This window comes from Arvicanthis niloticus, chromosome 21, assembly GCF_011762505.2.
Source record: "Arvicanthis niloticus isolate mArvNil1 chromosome 21, mArvNil1.pat.X, whole genome shotgun sequence".
Taxonomy (NCBI): domain Eukaryota; kingdom Metazoa; phylum Chordata; class Mammalia; order Rodentia; family Muridae; genus Arvicanthis; species Arvicanthis niloticus.
The window spans coordinates 2,192,962-2,218,760 of NC_047678.1; the positions used below are offsets into that span (position 1 = coordinate 2,192,962).

Below are 25,799 nucleotides of genomic sequence, written 5' to 3' on the forward strand. Positions count from 1 at the left end.
TCTTAATATCTCTTTGTACTCCATTTTTTTTTTCCTCATGAGACTCAGGCAGAGTCACACGGGGAAAGTGGGATTCGAACGGGGAGAGAGAGAGAGCAAAGGGTGTGGGGTTGCCCTTTGGAGGCTGCCGCCTAAGCCTCTGTGCCACCACTGGTTCACTTGTACCCCATTTTAAAATAGGGTTATTTGATTGTCTGGTGTTTAATTTTGAATTCTTTTTATATATTGGATATTAGCTCTCTATTGGATGTGGGATTGGTAAAGATCTTTTCCCAACCTGGTTACCATTTTGTTCGATTGACAGTGTCCTTTGCCTTTCAGAAGCTTTGCAATTTTATGAGGTCCCATTTGTCAATTCTTGATCTTAGAGCATAAGTCATTGGTGTTCTGTTCAGGAACTTTTCCCCTGTGCCCAGGTATTTGAGGGTCTTCCCCACCTTCTCTTCTATTAGGTTCAGTGCATCTGGGTTTATTTGAAGGTTCTTTATCCACTTGGACTTGAGCTTTCTACAAGGAGATAAGAATGGATTGATTTGTATTCTTCTACATCTTGTCTTCCAGCTGAACAAGCACCATTTGTTGAAAATGTCTTTTTTCCACTGGAGAGTTTTGGCTCCTTTGTCAAAGATCAAGTGAACATAGGTGTATGGGTTCATTTCTGGGTCAATTCTATTCCACTATTCTGCCTGCCTGTCTCTGTACCAATACCAAGCAGTTGTTATCAGTATTTCTCGTAGTATAGCTTGATGTCCAGGATGGTGTTTTCCCACAAAAGTTCTTTTATTGTTGAAAATAGTTTTCACTATCCTGAGTTTTTTGTTATTCCAAATGAATTTGAGAATTTCTCTTTCTAACACTATGAAGAATGGCAGCGTACTTTTAATGGGGATTGTATTGAATTTATAGATTTCATTCAGCAAGATGGCCATTTTTACTATATTAATGCTGCCAATCCATGAGCATGGGAGATCTTTCCATCTTCTGAGGTTTTCTTTGATTTCTTTCTTCAGAGACTTGAAGTTCCTGCCATACAGATGTTTCACTTGCTTAATTAGACTCAAACCAAGATATTTTATATTGTTCATGACGATTGTGAAGGATGTTGTTTCGTTAATTTCTTTCTTAGCCCATTTATCCTTTGAGTAGGGGAAGGCTACTGATTTGTTTGAGTTAATTTTATATCCAGCCACTCTGCTGAAGTTCTTTATCAGGTTTAGAAATTCTCCAGTGGAATTTTTGCAGTCACTTAAGTATACTATCATATTATCTGCAAATAGTGATATTTTTACTTCTTTTCAGTTTGTGTTCATTTGACCTCCTTTTCTTGTCTAATTGCTCTGTGGCAAAGACTTGGAGTAGGGTATTGAATAGGTAGGGAGAGAGTGGGCAGCTTTGTCTAGTCCCTGATTTTAGTGGCATTGCTTCAAGTTTCTCTCCATTTAGTTTGATGTTAGCTACTGGTTTGCTGTATATTGCTTTTACTATGTTTAGTTATGGGCCTTGAATTCCTGATCTTTCCAAGGCATCTAATGAGACGATCATGTGGGTTTCTTTCTTTGTGTTTGTTTATGTATTGGATTACATGGATGGATTTCCAAATATTGAACCATCCCTGCATCCCTGGGATGAAGCCTACTTGATCATGATGCATGATTATTTTGATGTGTTCTTGGATTTGGTTTGCAAAAATTTTATTGAGTATTTTTGCGTCTATATTCATAAGGGAAATTGGTCTGAAGTTCTCTTTGTTTGGTCTTCATGTGATTTAGGTATAAGCACAATTATGGCTTCATAGAGCAAATTGGGTAGTGTTCCTTCTCTTTCTATTTTGTGGTAGAGTTTGAAGAGAATTGGTATTAGGTCTTCTTTGAAGGCCTGATAAAATTCTGCACTAAAACTATCTTGTGAGTTTTATGTATATCTCAGTTGACATACAATTTTGACACACACACACACATATATATATGTCTATGTCTATGTCTATGTCTATGATATCTATGTATATGATGTGTGTATGTATATATATGTCTATATACATACATATACATACATATAGACACATATACATATGTTTATATGAATACATACATGTATGTACATATGTCATTATTTATACATTATATCATTTTTATATATTCATATATATATGAATACATTGATACAAATTGCTTAGTCTGTATGTTACTTGTTTGTATATTTTCATGACTGACCATATGTTTTTAACATAAAAACCCAAAAGCAAATAAAGTACTCTCCTGCTTTTAAAAAAAATCTTCTCAATTTTTCAATGTGAAGTAAAGTAATTGAGTAACATGTTTTAAGTTAAGATTTCTGTTGAAATTGTCATATGGCTTAGTTTCTGCTCTGCATAGATGCCTGTAAGAGTTTATTTATGCAGTCACTCCCCTTGTCATTAGCCTGTTTCCCACCAAGGGATGATCCAGGGAGCATCTCAGCAGGGTTAGTCTAATTGTTTCAGTATCTCTAAGTAGGAAAGGAAACAGAGGCTCCAGGAAGCTGCAGATTGTAGTAAGGTAGTATATAGCACTTTCCTAGTGTGTGGAGAGGCTAAAAATGTGGAATATGCCTCCTGCCTCATGTGTTGAAAGCTTGGTAAGGTTGGCAATGCCTCTTGTCTAGTTGCGTGCTGGGATGCCACATGCTGGGTGTGTATGCTGACAGGGCGCTGGCTGTCAACTAGTGTACAATTCAAATAAGACTCCTACACCATGACTGTTCCTGAATCTGCTTCCTGCCTGTGGATCCCAATCTTCTAACTGAGCCTCCTTGGCTGGTCTCAGTGGAAGAGGATGCAGCTGGTCCTGCAGTGACCTAATGTATCAGTATAGGGAGATACCCAGGGGAGGGCTGCCTTAGAAAGCTAAGGAGAGAAGGGGAGGGGATGGAGGGAGGAGCTGTGTGAGGGGGGAATGGGGAGGCCTGATAATGGGATGTAAAGTGAATAAAGAAATTAATGAAAAAAAAAGACTCTTACAGTATGTTAGCAGTTATTCCAGGAAACTGGGAGGCTAGATTGCAGATGCTAAACTAAAGGTTAAAATGATGACAGACATGTAACATTGAAATAGAAACAACAAAACCAAACTCCCTGGACTGTTGAGCACAGTGACTAGATCAGGTACATAGGACAGAGGCAACCAACCCTATACCTCTGTAGATTTACAATAAGCATTGTAAATAAGCATTGTAAAGGTTGTAAAGAGACAGCCTGGTCTCCAGGACTCTTCCCATTCACCCATTCTACTTGCAATTAATGACTTCTTTTCCATCCCTGTCAAATAAAAATTAAATCAATCAAAAGAATTTCTCAGAAGGGCAATTTATCAGTCTTTCTCTTTATGTAAATGTGAATCAATAAGCTGAGCACGGAAGTGCATTCCTATAAATCCAGCATCACTCAGGAAGTGGAGTCAAGAGAGTGAATAGAGAGGTCAACTTGGAACTCATAGTGAGACCCTGTCTTTAGCCCTGTCCCCAAACACACACACACACACACACACACACACTAACAATGTGAACTTCCACTGACAAAATTGAGTAGTAGTGATAAAGATGACCTTATTAAAAATCTGGGAAGCAATAAAGGCTGGAGTCTCCTAGGATGCATTCGATGGCAGAGTCCAAGGAGGCATCGGGCAGGCACCGTATGTGAATGTCCACAGCGCACAGACAACCGCAGTTTGCTGGAGCTGAGTAGTAACTGCCGTTATAGGTTATTATTTTCCACTCATGAGCCCAGAATGGAAATCCGTTCAGCTAGCCTTGCTGAGTCCGTTCAAGTTCAGAATCTTCATAATGCCTTTATCTCACAAAGACCACTCACATCAACCTGCTTTTCTCTCCTGCCTTCTGTGAAAGTTCTTGCCACCAAGATTTCCACCCTGGATGATTGTTAGGACTTTTTCAATCGACTGTCTGCATTTGCCTACCTCTGGCTAGTTCTCCACACACAGACATGGGGTATTTCAATGCAAACATGATGAGGCAGCTCTTTGTGTAAAACCCTCTTGATGACTCTGGACAGGGCTTGCAAGGCCCTGTTCCCATAGCTTCGTCACTATCCACGGATTCTTCCTGACTCCTCCGGCTCACTTAGGCCACTTTCCTCTTTTCAATAGAACACATGCTTTCTCCTCCCTCTAGTTCTCACCGCCCCAAACTCTGTCCACTACCCCTCTGCTCAGCTTTACCTCTGCCTTTCTGTTGTGTAACCTGAGTTTAAGCATTACTTCCTTAGTAATCCGTTAGCTATAGAGGCTGCTAATAAGGAATAGGATAGATTTTATTATTTGTCAAATGTGTGCTACTTGTTACCATCAATTTTTTTTTTTCTGTTGAGACAGTGTCTCACTATGTAATACAGGCCAGCCTGGAACTGGCCATCCTCCTGTCTCAGCCTTTGGTGTGTCAGCATTATAGGCACAAACCATCACATCTGCCTCCACAAAAACTTTTATAATTAATCTTTTTATACTTATATACCTCACTTTTTGTTGTTGAGACTTATGTTTTATAAGCACACCACTGTTCAGTTCCACTGGTGCCGGATAACTTTTCGTCTTGGATCCTTTTATTCTCTGACTTGCTTCCCCACTTCCCAAGCTTCCTGTGAGCATCTCTAAGATAAACTCTTTACAATGGAATTCTTGTCCCAGGGTCTGTTTTGGGGAAACAGAACCATGAGCTATGGGTCTATATCCACTTTGTTCACTCGTCTGTGTCTGTGCTTTCTGGTATTTGAATGAGTAATGAACACAGCATCCCAGAGAGCTGCCACTAATTAAGAGAAAGTATCTGTGGCCTACAGGGCCCATGGAATTTAACATGTAAAGGACTTCTCTCCCAGCATACAAGGGAGGAGAAGGAGAGTGCCCTACAGAATGAAGAAGGAGAAATGGTGGCATCAATGAGAGGTGAAGCGTCCGAGAATTCCTGCGTTTTCTGTGGAGAATCATCTGAATGTGAGTGTGAGTGGCTCTCATGAAGGACAGTCAGTGTGGAAGGCAGAGAACAGCTACAGCCAGTGATCTCTAGCAGCTTTTGTCCCTGAGGAAGCAGCAGAATTTTATCCTAGAAATGTGGTCTCTGTTTAGTAAAAGGCTGGAAGGAGATTAAACAGACAGCAATGCTGCAGCAACAACAGGTCACAACTTGGAAAATAAATTGAGAGTGATCATAAGCATACTCTTAAGGAGTCTGGGCTTGGCCTTGTGGGGCAACAAGGGGTGGCCAAGGTAGTTTGAGCAGCAGAAGTTTATACAAGGGCATGGCTCATTAGTTGGGTAGGAGACATTGGTCTACATGGGGTGATTGTCTCCCTTTCTTATCACACCCACCCTCAGAGAGATAAACCTCTGGGCAGAAATGTCTTATATGAAAGATGGTGCAGGATGCTCAGGGAACCCCAGACCGCTGACCTTCCCCATAGGGGTACACATGACTAGAGAGCAGGGTTAGAGAGAGATGCATCGATATCAGCTCAGCAGAGGGCAGAAAGTCAGAAGGATTTGTGTGGGAAACACCAAATTTGGGGCAGGCTATTACATTTTGTCCTGGCCTCTCCAAGGATACTATTATTTTGCCCATATATATGTAAAATCTAGAGGTTTGGTGTTTGGGAGTACACGGATGAGTGTACATGTGTGAGGCTGGAGTATAATTGCACCTCTGTGCTGAATGGCTGCCTTTCCTTCCTTCAGATCGTATTTCTCTCACAGACTCTATGAGTAAGATCTGTTTATTTGTTTATTTTTTGGTGTTATAGATCATGTCCATGGGCCTGTGTGCACTAAGTATTCATTCTACCATTGAGTTACAGCCTAGCTCCATATATAAAATTTGTTACAGTGTACTTGTTTGAGAAAACTGTGTTTTCTGATACAGAAAAGCAAAAGCAACACACACACACACACACACACACACACACACACACACACACCCCTCAGTGGCCTAAAGTTCAGCTGAGTCTTCTTATGAATTTTTTTTTTTCAAATCTCCCTATTATCCTTTCATTTTAAAGTAGAGCAAGTTAAATAACATCCTTGTCTGGCCCTCCTAATGGAGCATTTGGATATGTGAATATATTTTTGACTGGAAGAGTGGCTTATTGCAAGTTTCATTCATTTCATGCTTTCCATTTACACTAATCAGCGTGGATGTTGTTAAATTACATGAGACGGAGCTGACTAGCATTCTTCAACACTCCTACAGTGACAAAAAGTATTTACCAGTAAGGAATGGTGTTCAATACATGAGAAGGTTTGTGGCTCTGCAAGCAGCCTGGCCCAGAGAAGGACTGTGCTCTAAGAGATGACTAAATCTAGTGCTGACAGGTCCAAGGACAGTGATGAATGTATGACAGATGACAGGAATCACGAGCCATAGTCATACACCAGACAGTTCTTTGCATAGGAGTCTGTATAAAAGGAACAAGAACACATCCTTTCACTCTGTGCAAAAGATCTCAGACACACCCCTGTCACTTCAACACTGTGTGGTAAATGTCAGAGGGACATATATGTGATATTTTCTTGAGGGGGCCAGGGAACAGATGGCTTCTATGAATACCATCCAGGAAACAGCTGCAGACAGCTCATCAGAGGAGGTGTGGGTTAACAGAAACGTACAGGATTGGATTGCAGGTCATTGGCTAGAAGGTAGTCACGACAACAGATGAGATGGTGATGGGAAGTGGGATGATTGGAACTGGGAACAGAGCACCGTTTTTCAGCCAGTGACTTTGCTTTGAGCACCTTGGTAGACATGGTTATTTGATGAGGACTGTGAGCCTTGCTTTTATTCTCAACACTTTTCTTTTATTTTTATGTTTTTTTATTTGCTTTTTTTTCTGTGTATTTCTGTGAATAAGTAGGCTGGATGTCTTTTTTTTCTCAGGAATGTTTCTGAGTTAGGGTTTCCATTTTTCCTAAAGTGTTGTCATTCCTATTCCTAGTGTAGCTGGTGATGAATGCATGTGGTTCTTCCTTAATTGACAACATAGAATATTTGCACACTGGCCCCATGTCAACAGTACAACTCTTCTTGCTGAATATTAATCAAAAGCTCAGTTGTGAGATACAAATTTTACCTACCGCTCGTTGGCTGAAAGCCAGGCGGTACACACACACGCCTCTAGCTTTGCCAAAATCAGCCACTACATTAGACAGACTGACAGAACCTTTCCCTCCAAACTGCTGTAATGAAGTAGGCTTTGGCAGTCATTGCAGACACCCAGCCCAGGCCATGGGGAAAACACCTGAGGCCCATTTCACATGCTGAGGAAGTTGATGGAAACGGGACATGGTTCATCAGATCCAGACTGCCTCCTTGATGGAGACTCACAGGAGAAGGCTGATCCCATGCCGGAAGTGTACAGATCTGAACTACGTGATGGGTTATGTTTTCTCCCTTGCACAGCTTGCTCAGAAGCTTGGAGTCAAATCCACAAGTAAACGCATAGAACTTTGTGATCTCCATTTTCCACTTTATCTGAAACAGAGCTTCCTGTACCCCAGACTGGCTTAAGCTCTGTCTGTAGCTTCCATTCTAGTTACACTGCATGCTGGGCAGCAAACCCAGGGCTGTGAGCGTGCTCAGACAAGGACTCTACCAACTGAGCCAGATGTAAGGCAAACATGATTTCCATTTCAATATGATTTAGTCTGCAGAGTCATCTGCCTTCTTCAAAACGTTATTGAGATGAAGCTCAATATAAAATCAACATAAAAAATCAAGCATTTTACATGAATACTTAGTGGTGTGTAATACATGCACAGGGCACACTTAGTTTTAATTACCAACATTACCAACACAATAAACGTGTTGTCTTTTCCACTTTTTTTCTTTTGGACTCTGAAAACAAAACCGTGTTTTTTATGCATTTGTTTCAGTCACCATGTCTTTTGAAATATAAAGTAGGATTTCAATAAAGATGGAAAAGAACATAAAGCAAGCCCAGGTCCAAGCGATGGAGAAGGCGTAGTCACGGCACAAGGATGCATGCTGGGAGCTTGAAGATGCGCGTGGTCTAGGGGAGCCATGGCTAAAAACGTCAAACAGAGTGAAGATGGAGATGAAGCTGCATAGCAGTGAGGAAGTCACCCATGGACACTTGGACTTGTGTTTGTTTCTGTAACATGTGGTTATGGATAACCCTTGCAGTTTCCTCATAGAGGAAATCAAGTCAGAGGCCTTGATTATTTATAAAAATGTACAGAATAGTGAAGTAAAAAAATGATTATAATTTTAGGGCAAAACAAGTTTAAAAATGATTTTTGGAAGGTATTTGTTTTAGAATCAATGAAATACAAATTGATTATTTGAAAAGATAAGATTGACAAACTCAAAAAAAAAAAGATTGACAAACTCTTGGTCAAAATAACAAAAAGACAGAAGACCCAAATTAATAAAATTATAGATGAAAGGAAAATATTAATATATATATATATATAATATAGATACTAATGGATTTCATAAAACCATTAGCTCTTATTCTGAAAACATATATTCCACGTAACTGGAAAATCTAAAAGAAATACATGAATTTCTAGATACATATGATCTATCCAAATTAAATCGTATTAAACAGATTAACAACCAAGAATAATCTTCTTGTGGAGGAACATCTTAGAGTTAAGAACATATGCTGCTCCTGTGGAGAACCAAGTTGGATCCTCAGGACTTATGCTGGGTGCTTCACAAATAACTGTAACTCTAGCTTCAGGAGGATCCAACTCTGTGAGCACACAGATGTGCACACATGCATACATATATTCAATTTAAAACACACACACACACACACACACACACACACACACACACACTTTAAAGTGTCCCTGAAGGGTGGCTCAGAGATTAAGAGTTGTTGCCCCACACAGCCAAAGCAATCCAAAACAAAAATAATAGTGCTGGGTGTGTCGCCATACTTGATTTCAAATTACAGTGTAGAGCCATAGAAATAAAACCAGCTTTTGTCGCACAAATTCACACATATTGATCAGAGTAGAGGATCCAGGCACAAGGCCATGCAGCCCACCAGGCACAAGGCCATGCAGCCCACCTGATATTTGACAAAGATGCCAAAATAAATATTAAGGAGAAGACAGCATCTTCAACAAATGGCACTAGGAAAACTTGATTCCTACAGCTAAAAGAATGAAATACTTATTTCTCATCCTGCAGAAAATTCACCTTTAAATGGATCAAGGACCTCAACATAAGACATGAAACCCTGGGTCTATTAGAGAAAAAAAATATGAAACACACTTCCAGGTATAGACAGACACAGGCTGAATATCTGAATAGGACTCTGATTGCTCAGGAAAAAAGAACCAATAATCAGCAAATGGAATAGAATAAAATCGAAAAGCTGTTGCACAACAAAGGTAACTGTCAATCATATGCAGAGACACCCTATAGAATGGAGAAAATTTTTCCTTATATATTTGACAGAGGATTAGTATCTAGAATATGCAAAGAACTCAAGAAACTAAACATCAAGAAAACAGCACAATAAAATATGGGCCAAATCAGAAAACATGCATTATTAACTAAGATGTCAGTGTAGGAAGAAGGTAAGTCCTTACACACCATTGACCAGGGAAACCTCAGAAGCATCCAAGACAACATACTTTTGCTATTGCTCTGAGTTGCACACTAGTAATAGATGATAAGAAGACATTCCTTGTTTTGATACAGGGCAGAGAGCTATCAACTAACTAGTAAACCTTCTTCCTGTGATAGTGTCGGAAGATGCGATGCAGGCTGACTGCTGAGTGAGAAAACTACCAAGGATTCCATGGTGTGCTATAACACTGATCTTCCTCTGACACATGTCTACTGGTGTAAAAGTAGTGCGATGAATATTTGGGTAATGAAACACTTTCAAATTGGATATGAGGCCTGGTCCTTACGAAGGATTTCATGCTTGGAGCTATACCTTGATCAACATCTCATCACTGGAAAGAGTCTATGCCCCTGTGGGCCTGTTGTTTCCATAAATGGACAGGCTGTGAAACTGTCCTCTAAATGCTTATATTTAAACTCATAGAGTGTGTTGCTTTCGGTGCTGGTCAGAGAAGCTTCATTTTGAGTGGGTAATGGTTAATGTAGACTCATAACAAAATAAGACAGTGTTGAGTGCTCAGCCCTAAATGGGACATCTGTATCAGCCTCATCCCCAAGGCTCAGAGAACATCACAGGAGATAGGAATAAAGGAAGAGCAGGATGCTGCAGAAGAGTGCAGGGAAACGCAGGGTTGTGGACATGACTTGGCCATTGAGACAGCGGACTTGCTGTAGCTATGATGCCCTGTATGAGACCTGCACAAGATTAAGCCAGCAGGGTCAGCCAACAGTTTAGCAGTGAGCATTAATTGTAATCAGTAGGGTATATAAAAAAAAATCGAGGAGAAGGACGTGTTGGAAAATGTTCATGGGAGTGGATGGGGGCACTTGGGGATGTGTGGGATCAACATACCATACGTGTGTGTGTGTGTGTGTATGGAATTATAAGATGATAAATAGAAGATGTTCTCAGAATTATTTTTACCGTCTGTTGTATTGTTGTGTTTGTCGGTCTGGGTGTGCCACAGAGTGTAAAGGTCAAGCGACAATGTCTGGAAGTTAGTTCTGGTTCTTTCCTTTCACCTTGTTGAGTCACATTTTCTCTCGTTATTACCTCTCTTCACATTCCACGCTAGATGGCTTGTGAGCTTCAGTGTGATTCTCTCGTCTCTACCTCACATTTCAGGCAGGAGTGCTGGGATTACATGTGTGAGCCATTGTATCCAGCTTTCTGTGGGTTTTAGAGATTGAAGTCAGGTTGGTGAGCTACTGTAGCCAGCGTTTTTCCTGCTGAGCTACCTGGTCAGACTGAAGATTTTTTTTTTTTTTAAGGATAAGTCTACTCAAGGCAAATACAGTGTAACCTGGAGAAAACTTGGATGATGGTCCTGGTCCCGACCTTGTGCAAGTCACTTCCTGTCGCTAGCTTTGCTTCTCTCATTTCGGAAGCACAGAGGCTGAACTGGATTATCTCTGGAATTCTTTTTAGCTTTAGTGTTCTGTAGTGTAGTCTTGTATGGGAATAGCTAAGCAATTTGAAGTGTAATAATATGTTTGTCCTAGATAAACAATTTGAAAGTATAATAATACATTTGTCATAGATACATCACAAATTTTATTTGTCTACCTGAAATGCCAATTTTATTAGAGTTCCTGATTTGTAATGAAAGAAAAGAATCCAGGGACAGCATTAACCATTCACCAAAAGGTAGACAACCAACTCTCAGACGATTTTTAAGGCCAAAATGATGGTTGATATTTACTGTGGTTGATTATAAATGTCTTAATAGTCTTCAGTACTTCTTCAGTTGACAGATAAGGCCTATAGCTTTTACTGTTTGAGTCTCTGTAACTGCCTAGACACCACAAGGAAAGAAACTATGCTATTTCTGGGCCCACACCATGGATACACAACCATGTAGAAGCCCAAGCATCCTCATGGAAAGGCCCACATGAGGAGAATGGGGACTCAAGCCAGCAGCTCTCACTAAACACTGATTTCTCAGCAATGTTCAGAAGTCACTGAGAAAAATGGATCTTCAATAACAGATGAACTTTGCACATGTACAGTAGCACTGTCCTCATCAGCTACTGCTCAAACATCAGATTTACAGGGAAAAGTGGCTATATTTAGTCATTACCTTTAGATTGCAACATATAACTGCTATGAAATGAACTTCCTTGGCAGTAATCATGTAAACTAAGTTCAGTTGTAGCAAGCTCTGCCATCATGACAAATATATGTACTCTAGAAAACCAGATTCTGTGGTTATTTTCCTACCTGTTGCATACAATTTATGAGGAAATTAGCACTGAGGAAATATTTTGTAAGGAGTCCCAACTAAAACATCAACAAAACCCTTAGGAAACGCAGCTATAGCACAGCTCCAGAGGCTTTCACCTTTAGAACTACAGTGAGGGCTGATCAACCTCAGACCCCCCAGACTCTGTGTTTTCTAAAGGATGTTTTCACCAGACAACCAATAGAGTGGAAAGGAGCACTGCCACATGCTGGAGGCTAACCAGGACATACTGCTAGCTAAGACTATACAGTAAGAACTTGTCTCTAAGAAAACAACAACAACAACAACAACAACAACAACAACAACAACAACAACAACAACAACAACAGGGTAAAAGTTAAATATAAAAGAAGAAAAAAGTGTCAATCAATACGATTTCAATGTTTCATGATTTCCTCCTGTGTAATTCACACTCAAAAGCTCTCATGAGTAGGTCAGGTAGCTTAAGACTGAAATGCCAGTATTTAGAAGACTGAGGCAGAAAGACTGGGCCAGCCTGAGGTACATAGCGAAATTCTGTCTCTAAAACAAAACGTAAGAAAACACTTAAAAGAGAACCTGTTACTGCTATCTAGGAATGATATACTGAAGAACAGGTTGGTTCTGTCCTCTGTAGCCACAACCCTGGGACATGGACTTGGACTTCATGACCTTCTCTGTCCCAGTGAAATCCTATTGATTTCACCCTAACCCTGGAAGAGATTAGTTAGGGTAGCTTTGGCTTCAATGGTGTCTTACCACACCCAAGAAGGGCTGCCAGGATTCCTCTGGGATTGGTGGTTAGTGCTGAGGGAAGGATGCTGGATTGGAGGGGATCATGTTCCTTAGAAGAGGGCCATGCAGTGGATTCTCTTCTGGTGCTGATGCTGGTGAGACAAACCTTCTCAGAGTAGAGATGACTTTATCAAGGATTTGAGGAAGAACATTAATGAGTCCTCAGAATGGTGTCATCAAACATTGACTGTATGGGAAGAAACTCACCTGGCAGGTCAGGTCCTTCTCTGTCTACTGCCTCAAGCCTAGGTTCACTGAAAGGAAGTTCTGGATTCAAAGTGACATCCTGAGGAGTTAATATAGAAAGAGATGTTGAGAATGAATGTTTCTCTGTGTGCGAGAAGAGCTGTATTTGTATTTTCAATACTGTTACTTAAATTTAAGGGAAGAATTCTGTTGTTAGCATGACTTTTCTGTGGAGAAGGAGCCTGGAACTATATCCTGAAAGTACCACATGGCTGGGCTTGGCAATCTCTAGTTTCTCAGCTGACTGTCTTGCTGGACATGACTTAATTAATGACTGAAATACTTTGAATTGTGCCAGTCATGGTTTAACTTACAATTTTTTCATTTTGAATGGGCATGGGCTTACTCAGAATTCCTATTCATGAACACCCCAGTGAGAGCTTGTAGAACACTGACAGTGACATAGCTTTAAGTTGAATACCAAACTTACTACTGCATTGATTACTTTTGGTTTCTAAGATACTTATTTGCATTTACCACCTCCCATAAATAAAAATTTAGGTAAGGTCTTAGGAATTAACAATAAATTTAAAAGGGTATTTCTAAAAATCAAAATATTATATTTTGCTTTAATTACTCATTTTAGTTCATAAAAATGTGTTTTATCTGTTTTATAAAGGCACTGGCCTATTTTATCAGCAGGAAGAGGCACTGGCCACCAAGCCTGGTGGTCTGAGTGCAATCACTGGGACCCACATAATGAAAAGAGTGAACCAACTTCTGCAAATCAGCCCCTGACCTCCACACGTATACCATGCCGGTGTCTCTTCTTCCTCTTTGAACAAAATTTAAAATGTGTTTTATTAAACACAAAGCACAAGCTGACTCAAAATGGAACATATCTAATGAAACATAAGGGAACTGAATTTTAAAATATTTGAAATGCCATTTGAATTAATTTTTGTTAACACATTTATCAGAAGTGGACTCTAAATTGCAACCCGAAAAACATAAAATACCTAATATTTAACATTATGAAGAGTACCTTTTTCTATTCAATCTATAAAACTGATTATCAGCTTTATTGATGGGAAGGTCTTAAACAGAAGGACACAAAGCTTACCTCTGTGACATCAGCAAGGGGGTTGGGCAGCTCTGATTCAGTGGCAGGTCTGAAGAGTGGCCCAGTAACTTCTGGGGTGAAAAAAAAAATCACAAGGCTAAAGTATTTCGGTTTTCTTTTATGATTTAGGTAACAAAACAGTTAAGGTTCTAAAATGTAGCAATGGTGAATTCCCAAGGAGTAGTGTTACAAATCATTAAGATATTGGAGTTCCAGACTAATGGTTACTAATCTGAGTAACGCACTGAAGGAAGATTTTAGGGCTGCCTCTTGTATGCTTATGTGATGGGAATTACTAAGAACAGGAAGAAGTGGCAGGGGAGGCTGCTAATGAGTACAACAAACGGTGTAAGTAGACAGAAGGAATAAATACTAGAATTATGTTGCTCAGTGGGGTGATTATAGTTAATGATAATGTATTGTCTATTTTATAATTGCTATAAGAGAAGTTTTGAATGCTCTCATAAAGAAATGATAGTGACTAAGGTCATAGATACAATAATTACACTGCTCTGATCCTTATGTGATGTATATGTATCCAATCATAACATTATATCTCATGAATATGCATAAGTATTATATGCTAATAAATAATAAGAACAATTACAAAAGATTAGTAGTTTAGAGATTTTTAGGTTTCCCAGCCTTAGTCTACAGATTTGGATCAAGTAGTGAGGCTGGCTGGCTAGGCCAGTGGGGAATAAAAATATGGTTTAGCTTGCAAAGAAAGAAATGGTTAATATTCACACTGTAATGTATCTGTGGATATCCTATACTACCTTCTAGTTCTCAGAACACTCCCAGAAAGCTTAACAAAGACATAAACCTAAAGTAATAAATGACCTCAGAGATGAGTCTGAAGTTGTTTACTTGTTGCTTCAGAGGCTCCATATCCCCCCCCCCAACCCCCAATTTCCAGAGATAATGCTTGGCTGATCTAAGTGAGGCTAATTTAAAAAGAGCTGATAAAGTGATAACAGAACTGTCAGAGAATGATTATTTCATGCTGTCTTATACAGAAATGGCATTTCTATCGACTATCTATTATACTATCTGCTGTGCCTGATAGGTAGTCTGGTGTGCTCCTGGTCCCCTCCAGCATCCTCTAGAGGTCCTGAGCACATCAGATTATCTAGCTTACTTTTTTGGATCCCTTTGAAGATAGATTTATACAGATTGTACCATTGGTTCCTAAACCTCCTTTCTGGGGTGTGTTGCACTCATGGGCAACCCTCAGGCCTAGAGGTAGCAGTGAGGTCATGCTGCTTCTAGCCTTATGAGGCTATTCTATGCCTTTGAGTAAGGGAAAACTTTCATGGACAGTCTCTTGTTCTATCAGCTCTTTTAAATTAGCCTCATTTGAATACACCATCTGTTTCCTTATAAAGCCTGACAAGTTTACTGGATGAGAAGACATGTGTAAGCTATACTAGGCTAATGGAACTGCCCACGAGTTCTTCTGTCTGTTTAGGCCATACTGGCTGAACATGGCTGACCTGACTGAATTGAAACTATTGGATTCTTCCAGACTTATCTTTGGTGAAAAATGATCACCAAGGGCTGATGAAATGGAATGCAGGAGCATGTGAAGAGAGCCAGAAATAGTACCATACATGATGTGTCTGTCATAGTGATGATCACTTTACAAGGCCCAAGTTAAAATGACAATCCATCATAAAATCATACTTCATAGCCTCTCTGCCAGAATTAGGTTAAACTTGAAACTATTGCATCACTGACTGACCATCACTGAGAGGAACTGTCCCTTCCACCAAGGACTGGTCTCCATCTAGTAGCTGTAGGATGAGTTTTCTGAGGTCTGTGGCTGTGAGGTAGGTTTCTGGTTGCTTGTCTTCTATGGCTCCATGATGGATTCTTTCACTTTCAATTTTATTGGAATCGAGAGACAGGAGATCACTATCAGGACTTTTTGCTTCTGCATGGTCCCTCTTAAAGATGGCTGTAAGTTGTATTTCTGTGGAGCTTGAACTATGGAGAAAAGAGGACATGTTCTAGCCAAAGCATTTGTTACACGACTAGAAAGTTTCTGTGTTCCTGTAAGTCTTCAGGGTAATTTATCTTCTTTCCTGGTAGGCTCTTATAGAATATCCAACTTCGTACACTTCAATATTTGCCAGAAATTTAATATATGGAAAATATTAACAAATACTTTATTTTAAAGTAGAATTTCAGCCTGGGGGATTAAGTCTAGTTTGAAAGGGGATTGTGAACTGTGTCCATACATATTTACATTTAAAAAGGTATTATTCATTGTTAATTGATCAATGCTTTTGGTAGTCTTAGAAGTCATGCATTGTCAGAAAGAGCAAGGAACTGGCACTTTTTCAACAAGATACTTCCTTTAAGGTCTATGGACTAGCATGCAGGCTGCAGTAGTGGTACAACAGGCTATGTATGCCATAACCAAGTGAAACTTCAGTCCTTGAGACCTTTTTCCTTCCATTCTTTTCCATGAAGTATTTTAAAAATTCAAAACGTTTAAATGAAATAGAGCAAGGAAATATAATAACAAAAGATCTGAGAAAAGGGAAGGAAGGCAGCACACAGTACATGATTAACTGTACTTACTACTCTATTTATTAATGCAATCTCTTTCAGCATGCAAATCTCAAACGGGATTCTTTACAGCTCTGTCCTTGAGAATCAAGTGTTACCTTTTGTTTCCTCCCATAAATCTACACAGGGAGAAGCAAAAATGTTTTCAAAGGCCTCAGGAACTGATAATGTGTATTCTTGGCAGCTCTTCAGAGCACATAATCAGTCAGAGACTACAGTTCATTATTTCACTAGTCAGTTGTGGGGGCCAAAGCCAGGTTCTCATTACTGAGCTCTTCCAGGTATAGTGGGTCCTTTTCCCACCTCAAACTGACCTTGGGCTGAGGAGCAAATTAGTTTCTCTCCCTCAATCTAGACCTCAGTTGACTGCACTCAGGAGTCTGGCCAGCCAGCCCATCTCTCATTGTAAACATACAAAATGTAGTTGAATCATGCTGTGTACATAACACATCTGTAGTACCACGCTTTTTCTAATGAGAGCTTCAATTTTTTTTTATACAAGGTTTTTCAGATGGTCAAGTCAATGTGTTCCTGCTAATATCATATGGTGATTTGGCTAGAGATATTTTCTAAATTACTAAATGAAAATTAATTCCATTTAAGTAAAAGTACTAAAAAATCATTGGGTTACTCAAGACATTACATGGGAAAATTATTTTTAAAGACCCAGCTTAGACATTAGCAGAGGGAAGCTACATTTCAAAACATAAAAAAATAATCAACGTTACCCATCTTCTTCTTTCTTTGGTCTTCATTTCACCACATATCATGAAAACATGCAAGGGAGAAAGAATTTTGGTGAGATTTGTTGAATCTGTCAGTGGATTATTTTATACACAAAAATGTTTTTACATTGTTCTTCATATTTGTTCAAAGATTTGGAGAAACATACAAACTGCCATTAGAAATTTGAATGGCAGCTTTAAGAATCATGAGTTTTGGGATGTAAATATCATTAAATATGGTTTCTTATCATGATTTGAGCCCTCATTCAAAGATGTCTGCATCTATTGTCTTCTGTTAAAACCCGATTTCCTTAAAGAGGCTGAAAATATATGCTATGAATCTTATATTTGGGTAGCTATTGCCAGGATGTTTTTATAAAGTACTTTGCAAACAGATTCTCTTCCTCTTGAATGTTGTTAAGGGATTCGTTTATCCTCAGAGGTAACATTTGAGGCTGATGCCCTAGAACCAGTGTTTGGCTGATTTCTCTTTGAATTGCTTTAATCACTTGAGGAATTGGTTCCATTCACAATGAAAACTTGCAAGAAAACTACCTATTTATTGAGTGGTGATATGTACCGAGCAGTTTATATGTATTTTCATTTATTGTTTAGAACAACAGACTCCTCATTTTACAGGAACTACAAAGGTATACACAAAGGGAGACAGACTCTGGACCAGCAGAGGCAAGATATGAACTTTGGGTTCTCTCTCCTCAACCTTGGTTTTAGTTTGTTACCCACTTAGTGGTATGTGCCTGAGAAAGACACTTTGATTACCAAAATTAAAGACACATTTTAGAAATTAGTTCAGAAACTGTATTTGATATTCTCTCCTTATATTTCAGATGACAGTTGCTGATGAAGACAATCTGTATATGTGATGGGGTTAGCATCATTGTTATTTCTTCTTGGATTACAAGTTCATTTCACTTTTATGCCCTGATATAACATGACCATAATGGACATGCTACAGACTGGTTCCCATCCATGTTCCTGCTTTGGAGACAGAGAACCTGCTGCCTTTCTAACTGGTGATGCTCCATGAGAAGGGAGCTTCTCTACCAGGCATCCAGCCAGGGCCTGCTCTTGCTTCTTTGTAGTTAGTAACCCATGAAGCTAAGGACAGCAGCAGGCATGCTTCCTGGACCAAAACCTTATTCTTGCCAATTAAAGATTGTTTTGTTGACATATGCTTCCATAAGCAAATGGAAATCTTGAAGAAGAATTATTTATTACCACAATAAAGATATGGAGCATATTCACCAGCCTAAAAGATTTATCCTGCTTGTTCGTGATCTTCCTCCTTCACACCCTGCTCCACTATCTCCGAGAGAGAAACTACTGATATGTTTTCTGTCACTGTAGATGAGTTTGTGTTTTCTGGAATTCAATATAAATAGAACATAATGCACTCTTTCACTCAGCACTCAGCACAGTTATTTTGAGGTATATTTCTGTTGTCACATATGTCAAAAGTATTATTTCTTTGTCAAGAAAAGTGTCTATATTGAGAACATTCCAGAATTGTCTATTGTTCTGTTGATGGGCTGTTAGTTTGTTTCCATGGTTTGGCTATTAAAGATAAAGATGCTATGGACATTTATATATAGAGCAGGCTGAAGAAATACACTCTACCACTAGACTGAGGAATTGTATTAGTCATAAAGTCCTAATTAATTTCCATTTTATGTTGAGAGAATCAGGTGAGGCTGTTCATACTAGGCAATTTATGAAGTTAGAAATAAGCTTTTCTACAAACGAGACAAAGGAATGGCAGTGTGTGTGACTGATTAGGATGAATTGTCTGTGGCCTCTGGACCCATCACAAAAGCAATGCCTTTCATAGTAAGTTTATTCCAGAACATCTCCAGCATCGGTATCAGTGGTGAAATATTCGTGGAGCTCACAAGCACATGGCTTGTTGAATTCATTGGCCTACATACTTTTCAGTGGACTGAAGTTCTCATGACTGAAGGAAAATAATTGGCAAAACGTGACTGAACTAATTTTATAAGCATAGTGGGCAGAACTGGGAATAAATCTTCACTGAGACAAACACGTGGGAAAGATTCAGTTTCCAGCCATGCTTCTTTAAAAGCTTTACCTTGGGAAATTTCACTGTGTAACATTGTGATTTTCCTCTCAAGTCGATTTTCTGACAATTAGATTTTCATTTGTCGCAGGGAGGCGATAACACACATTTAATCACTCACCAGGAGCAGCCTTTCCATCATTTCCTGAAGCTGTAGATTAAAAATTTGTTCTTTAACTGTAGCACTTTATCCAGAAGACTTTGCCATCTATGCAAACTGTGTGTCTATCGCCTCTGATTTCGACCTCTCATTCGGCTGACTTCGAGTCGAATGCTGTAGAGAGCCTTCTTGACACAAAGGAGAGTGAGTTTGCTTTGGTAAATATTAGAATTTCCATCTTTTGTCAGTTTCCTTTCCAATGTTTTCCTTGTCCGGAGCAATATGAATCAGAGAGGCCTGACAGCCCCCAGAGACACAGCTGGTCATGTCTCCTAAGCCTTTCTGTCCAGGCGTAGGCCACTCTTCCCAAGCCCTTCTGCTCCAAGACCAGATGGTGACAGAGCCAGGAAGACTTGGACAAGGCTTACTCTTTCCAAGTCACCTCCTACCTCCCAGGCATGGAAGTTCATCCTGCAGCACTAAGTACCATTTAGCTGTCCGAGCTTGCCTGTAGATGCTTGAAATAAGAACAACTTTAAAAATGAAGCAAAAATTTATGTTTAAACCCGTGAACTTGTATTAGGATGCTATGGGCGCGGCAGCTACAGACGGGCAGGAGTCCCCCCTTTACCACGCATTACTAATCAAGTCTTTACTTTCTGAATAACACAGCATTACTTTAGTCCATACAGTAGGTAAAATAAGAAAATATGTTTAAGAAGTCTCGCTTTTGCCCCTGTGGATTCCATTCCTTCAGTCCCTCCATCTGTAAATCAGGTCCATCTGTGTCTCTTGACTAATGTGATTTATGCCAACGGGGATGAGAGTTAGCCTTGGAGAGAACAGGAGGCGACCCCATACCAAGGCAGTTAATTGCTGCTGCTTCTTGGTGTCTTGTCTTTGGTGTTTTGTGGAGATTTGCTAATGACATTGCCAAGGACAACTGGCAGATGCTCTGTAGAGGGCGATATTTCCAGCTCTTTGAGCAGCCTTGCAAGATTCTGGGCTGTAGTTTCCCAGACTGAGTTAAACAACTGCCGGAAAGGGGACCTTCTAATTCTCTGAGCATCGCTTTTAAAAGAGGCCACGGAAAGTGATTTTCAAATTTGTTGTTTTAAATTTAAAGTTGAGAACAGTCTGTTTCTCCTACTTACCTAAATCCTAACACGCGGATTTCTCTGAATCCTGGAATTTTCTTAAATATCTTTTGCAACTGCAGAGAGAAAGAAATGTATGAAATATTCTTTGGTTCTACAGGCTCAGATCTTACCAAACAATAAACAAAGCCTCCACAGACTTTTGAGGAGTCAGTTAGGAGACAGTTGAAACAGAAAACTGAAACAACAGGACATGTTAAACTCCCTCTGTTCACAGATATTTCTGAAGCCTAGGAGAGTATGTTGTTTATTACTTGTAAAGCCATATATGAGTAGCTCTGAGATGCTTTAAAAGTTACATAAAATATGAAATACTTTAAGATAGTTTTTGTGGGAACCTTTTTTTAAAATTCTTTTTTTCCCATTAATTTATTTATTTACTTTACATCCCAATGGAGATCCCCTCACTGGTCCCTCCCTCACACAGCCCCTCCCCCATTCTCCCTTTCCCTCCTCTGAGAAGGGGGAGGCCCCCCATCCTGGTACATCAAGTCATTGCAGGATTCTCCCACTGAAGCTCTACCAGGCAGCTCAGTTATAGGAATGGGCTCCACAGACAAACAACAGATTCAGGGACAGTCTGGAGGGAACCTTTTTAAACTACAGCATTTTTATTTACATAGAGTAGTACACACTTTTTCTCTATGTAGCTAACAGTAAGCTAATGATGTTTTCTGAATTGAAATAGAGGATTTGGAAAATACAGTACTAAAGGTATTACTAAATGGAAAGTGGCTGATCAATTTGATTTGTTGTTAGACTTGCATGGGTCTCCCAAGTTTTCCTAATTTGCACTTGTTAATGAGGCTCCCTATCAGGAGCTTCCTGGCTCCTCCCCCGGCCTCACAGCCCTGTTTGTGTCCACCCCCCCCTCGGTTCTTTGGGAGTGGGTGGTTCTCTCCAAATCTTCCTTCTCACCAGGAGCTTTGGCTTCTTCCTCTTTTTCTCTCACAGACCACAGATCAGTATTCTTTGCTCCACCAAATTCTTGTTTTTAGCCTTTAAGTGTAAAGACCTTTCAAATTCACACCCCCAGCCTCACACCTTGCTCCTTCTAATTCTATAACCCATCCACTACAGCTTTCCTACAGGACAAGCAAGTCTGAGAGGGAGGCAAAGCCGGTTAGTAGAGGAGCTTGAGTAGGGCGAGCCTTGTCCTCCTTCCTGCCTCTCTCTGCTCCCTCATCCCTCACCTCCTCCATCCCCCATTCCCCGACCCCGTAGGGAAATCTGATTTTCTCCCATGGCTTCAGCCATCGCTTACCCGGTCTTGAGTTCTCTACACAAGTATCATTTTCTCCCTCAAATCTGCATTATTTCCGACTTCCACATGTCAGACAAGGTAATACCAGAAATTCTAGGATACCCAGATACGTCCTCTTGTAGAGTGAAAAATTATAAAGACCATTTTATAAAATATATACAGGTTTTTTCTTTACCCCTAGACCTGAGCAAAAGAATGCAAGTTCCAGAAAGCAGAACTAAATGTAAGATTTCAGGCCTTCACTGCCCCGGGATACATTCCAGGAAGAGTACATTATCTCTGAGTCAAAGGATACTTGCTGGATTAACATTCTTCAAACCTCAGGGAAGAGAACCCATCTGTGGGTGGGGAAGGCCCAAAGCAGGAAGACACATTCCTGACCACAAAGAGAAATGCAAGTCATCTAGGTGAGACTGAGAAATAGTTGAGCTAGTGACAGGGCAAGACCACATTTTGAGAATACAGTGTTTTCCACATGACCCTGATTCACTTAGGTTGCATTCCTCTGGAATTCTCAGACTGACTGGCTTTGTCAATTCAACTCCTGGGTGAGTGAACGAATTGACCTTGGCTGGCCAACTCTCCCTAATAAACCTCTGCTGATTGCATCCAGGTATGGTGTCTTGTGATTTTTGGGTGGCCTTGATTTCCCGAGACTTGAGGAAGGGTCTCCTGACTTTGGGGGTCTTCACTCTCATTGGCTCTCATCAAACGAAGACCCCCATACTCGGGAGACCCTTCCTCAAGTCTCCGGAAGTCTCGACCACCCAAAGATCACAAGAAACCATACCTGGATGCAATCAGCAGAGGCTTTATTAGGGAAAATCCGGCGGTCAAAACTACAAGCTCTTTAGCTCCAAGAGCAAGGTTTTTGGCCCCTAGTGGTGGGTTAAAGGGTCTTTTATAGCATGGGGTGGGGAAAGGAAGGCATTTTCGTGCCCTTACACATGAATGGTTGCATTTTTGTGTGCTTACACATGAATGGTTGTATTACAAATTTTGGCACACTCATTCTTCTCAAAAATGTGGTTTTTACCATGCCATTGTGTCCTATCCTGCCATTTACCAACTATTTCAGATTAACTATCTTCGCTTCTTCCTGCTATAGCCCCACCTAGGTGGCAGCATCTTTTATCTGTGGTCAGGAATGTGTCTTCCTGCCTTGGGTAAGGCTTGAGGAATGTAATCCAGCAAGTGTCCTTCACCTGGAATGTGAAGGCCTGAAATCTTATTTTCAGTTTCGAGTTCTGTAAGGCGAAAAATCTACACACATTTCATAAAATGGCCTTTATAATTTTTCACTCTACACAATGATTACTAACATCTGTTCAAATCCCATGATTGTTTCCACAGTATCGTTTCCTGTAGCAGCCTTACCAACTTCCTTTGCCGCACTGTTGAATTGAGACAGTGCCCATCCCCCTGCCATGTGTGTGGTGTGTGTATTGGGCTGCAGATGGAGAGCATGAGTTTTCTCCCCTGTTTCTTTGCCTCCTCTTCTTGATATGTACATCAGAAATTATTTTTTCCAAGTTCCATATTGTTGCTTTTCATCCAAAACTCCTCAGACTGGCCACACTGCCTGTGGAATAAGGTCCAGTTCTTCATGAAGTCACCTAACACTTCATACTTTGGTCAGTAGAATGAGAAAGGCTCATTCTACCCCATAGGCTCATGGGCTAGATGCTTGCTCCCCAGTTGGTATTTAAGAAAGATTAGGAGGTGTGGCTTTGTTGGAGGAAATGTGGCTTTTTTCCTAGGACTCATTTCACTGGAGGTGGACTTTGAGGTTTCAAAAACCCAAAGCATTCCAGTTGCACCTCTTCCTCTCTGTCTCCCTCTCCCTAGTCTCTGTTTGTCTCTGTCTATCTATGTATCTATCTATGTATCTATGTATCTATCCCCCCCCCCCGCTTGCTGCCAGTGAATAAGATGAAAGCTCTCAACTATTGCCCCCGTGCCACGCTGCCATGCTCCCCAGCATCATCTTACCATGATGGTCCTGGAATCATTCTCCAAAACTGTAAGCAAGTCCACAATGAAATGTTTTCTTTTATAAGTTGCCTTTGGCATGATGTCTCTTCACAGAAATAGAAAAGTCAGATGCACTTCTGTCTGCCATTATCCCACTGACCAGTGGCTGGTAGTTGGCCTCCCTGTGAATCCAAGCTGACCTCTGTCCTTCCCCATTTATAACATGCACCTCTTTTTCTCCAGAGCCCCCTGGATTATTTTCCCTTGGCCCACAGCACAGTATCCCTCATCTTCTACTGAAATGTGAGCACTCAAGACTCAGCTTATGATTGGAGTTTCTTCTCTCTGCCGGGGCACATCTCTTAAGTGTGTCACTGAGGCTCTAAGAAATGCATGCCCTTTGGCCTAGAGACAGTCTTCTTACTCATCTCTATCTCCCTTGTGTTTAGAATTTACCATATTGTCACCTACACAGAAAGAACTAAAAAAAATATTGCTTGATGAGTTGAGTTCATCTTTTCTTTCTCTAAGCTCATTGCCACTGAATCTAAAAATCACTGCCACTTTGTATCTCTAGCGTCAAGTACTGTACCAGTGATCCATAGATAGATAATTCCCAATCTCCTCTGGGGCTTTGGGCTGCATCATGGAAAAATTTTTTTCCAGCAGACTGATTTACCTTTTAATTATATTTTCTTGTGCCAATATTAAAAATAGCTTTCATTTCCTGAACCTATAGGAACTCTGGTGATAAAAGTAGCTTCATTTGGTTGGTAAGGAGCCAGTGTCAGGGCTGGGTTTAAATATTGGTGCTATTACTTTCTAGCTGCAAACTCTTGAGTTTATTGCTTAATGTCTTGATTAAAATGGGACACTGATGTCCATGCCACAGGGTACCAGTAAGGAATGACACACAGGTAACATGTGCCTGGCAGACAGTCAGGGACTGTTATAACTTAATTAATTAATTAATTAATTAATTATTTTTCTACTTTTTCATTGGTTTACTAGCTCCCTGAAAGTCCCAATTTCCCCCACAGCATGGATTCTCCATGGGCAGACCCAGCTTTTAGATAGTTTTAAAAACAACTTAGGCAGGGGAGACAGAATGAGGGTCCCTACTGTGGTTTGTGGGGGGGTGGGGATGGGGAGAAGGCCTAGGGAAATATATTTGTGTGCCTGTAATGAGCTTAATAGAGGGGAAGAACCAGGGGAAGGGGAGGCCAGGTTCTATAGAGCTGGGCTTTATTTGGGAGGCTACAGGAAATGTCCTTGTATACAGGTCAGGCGTGTTGTGGTGTCCTGTGGGAACAGCTGTGGAACCCCAGTGAATTTAGGGTGTAAAAGCTCAAGGGTGTGCTGCAGTATTTGCAGCAGGTTATAATGATCTGAAGTATTCTCTTTACAGATACCCTAGCCTACTGTGCAAGCAGCCAGTGAAGCACCGAAGCACCTCCATGGAAGTTGCCCTTGCTGTGCCCGGAGGGCTGTCCTCCGTCCCCTCTAGGAGTATGTCACAACAAGGCTTTAATGCAGGGCTGCTTTTGTTTGTGTCCCTGCCCTCTTTGTGAACCTGTCTGAGTTTGATTAAGAATCAGCTTTGCACCGGAGGGTGTAGATGGTGTCTAGGGACGCAATGACAAAACCCTTCAGTTAATTCCACTAAGTAATCTACTGGGGACCTTCCAATCATGAACCACTAGCCACTAAATTGCTAATTAAGTGCCCACTTAACCTTATTAATAATACAGAATGCACAGGGGTCTCCCTGATTCTGCCAGAATGTATGTTAACGGCCTATAAAAAGCAGCTACAGCTGAGTTTTCCTGAATGTTTGCACAGGAGAAAGCATTCAGACAACAACCAAGTGGTTCCTTTTGACATTTGTATTAAATTGCTCATTAGGTTTATTGTAGAAATTAAATGACTGCAAAGC

At 40.4% G+C, this 25,799-nt stretch overlaps 1 protein-coding gene across 4 annotated transcripts in view; it reads right to left on the reverse strand.

Moving 5' to 3' along the window:
* Positions 1-25,799, reverse strand: part of Impg1 (interphotoreceptor matrix proteoglycan 1) — a 128,745-nt gene that overhangs the window by 54,783 nt on the left and 48,163 nt on the right. For all 4 annotated transcript variants that reach the window (XM_076918106.1, XM_034525062.2, XM_034525060.2 and 1 more), the window contains 5 exons: positions 20,623-20,681; positions 17,277-17,297; positions 15,716-15,960; positions 13,972-14,042; positions 12,870-12,948 (listed from right to left, as the gene is read on the reverse strand). In XM_076918106.1, the coding sequence (XP_076774221.1) occupies positions 12,870-12,948; positions 13,972-14,042; positions 15,716-15,960; positions 17,277-17,297; positions 20,623-20,681 (475 nt within the window). The remainder of the gene's footprint in view (positions 1-12,869; positions 12,949-13,971; positions 14,043-15,715; positions 15,961-17,276; positions 17,298-20,622; positions 20,682-25,799) is intronic.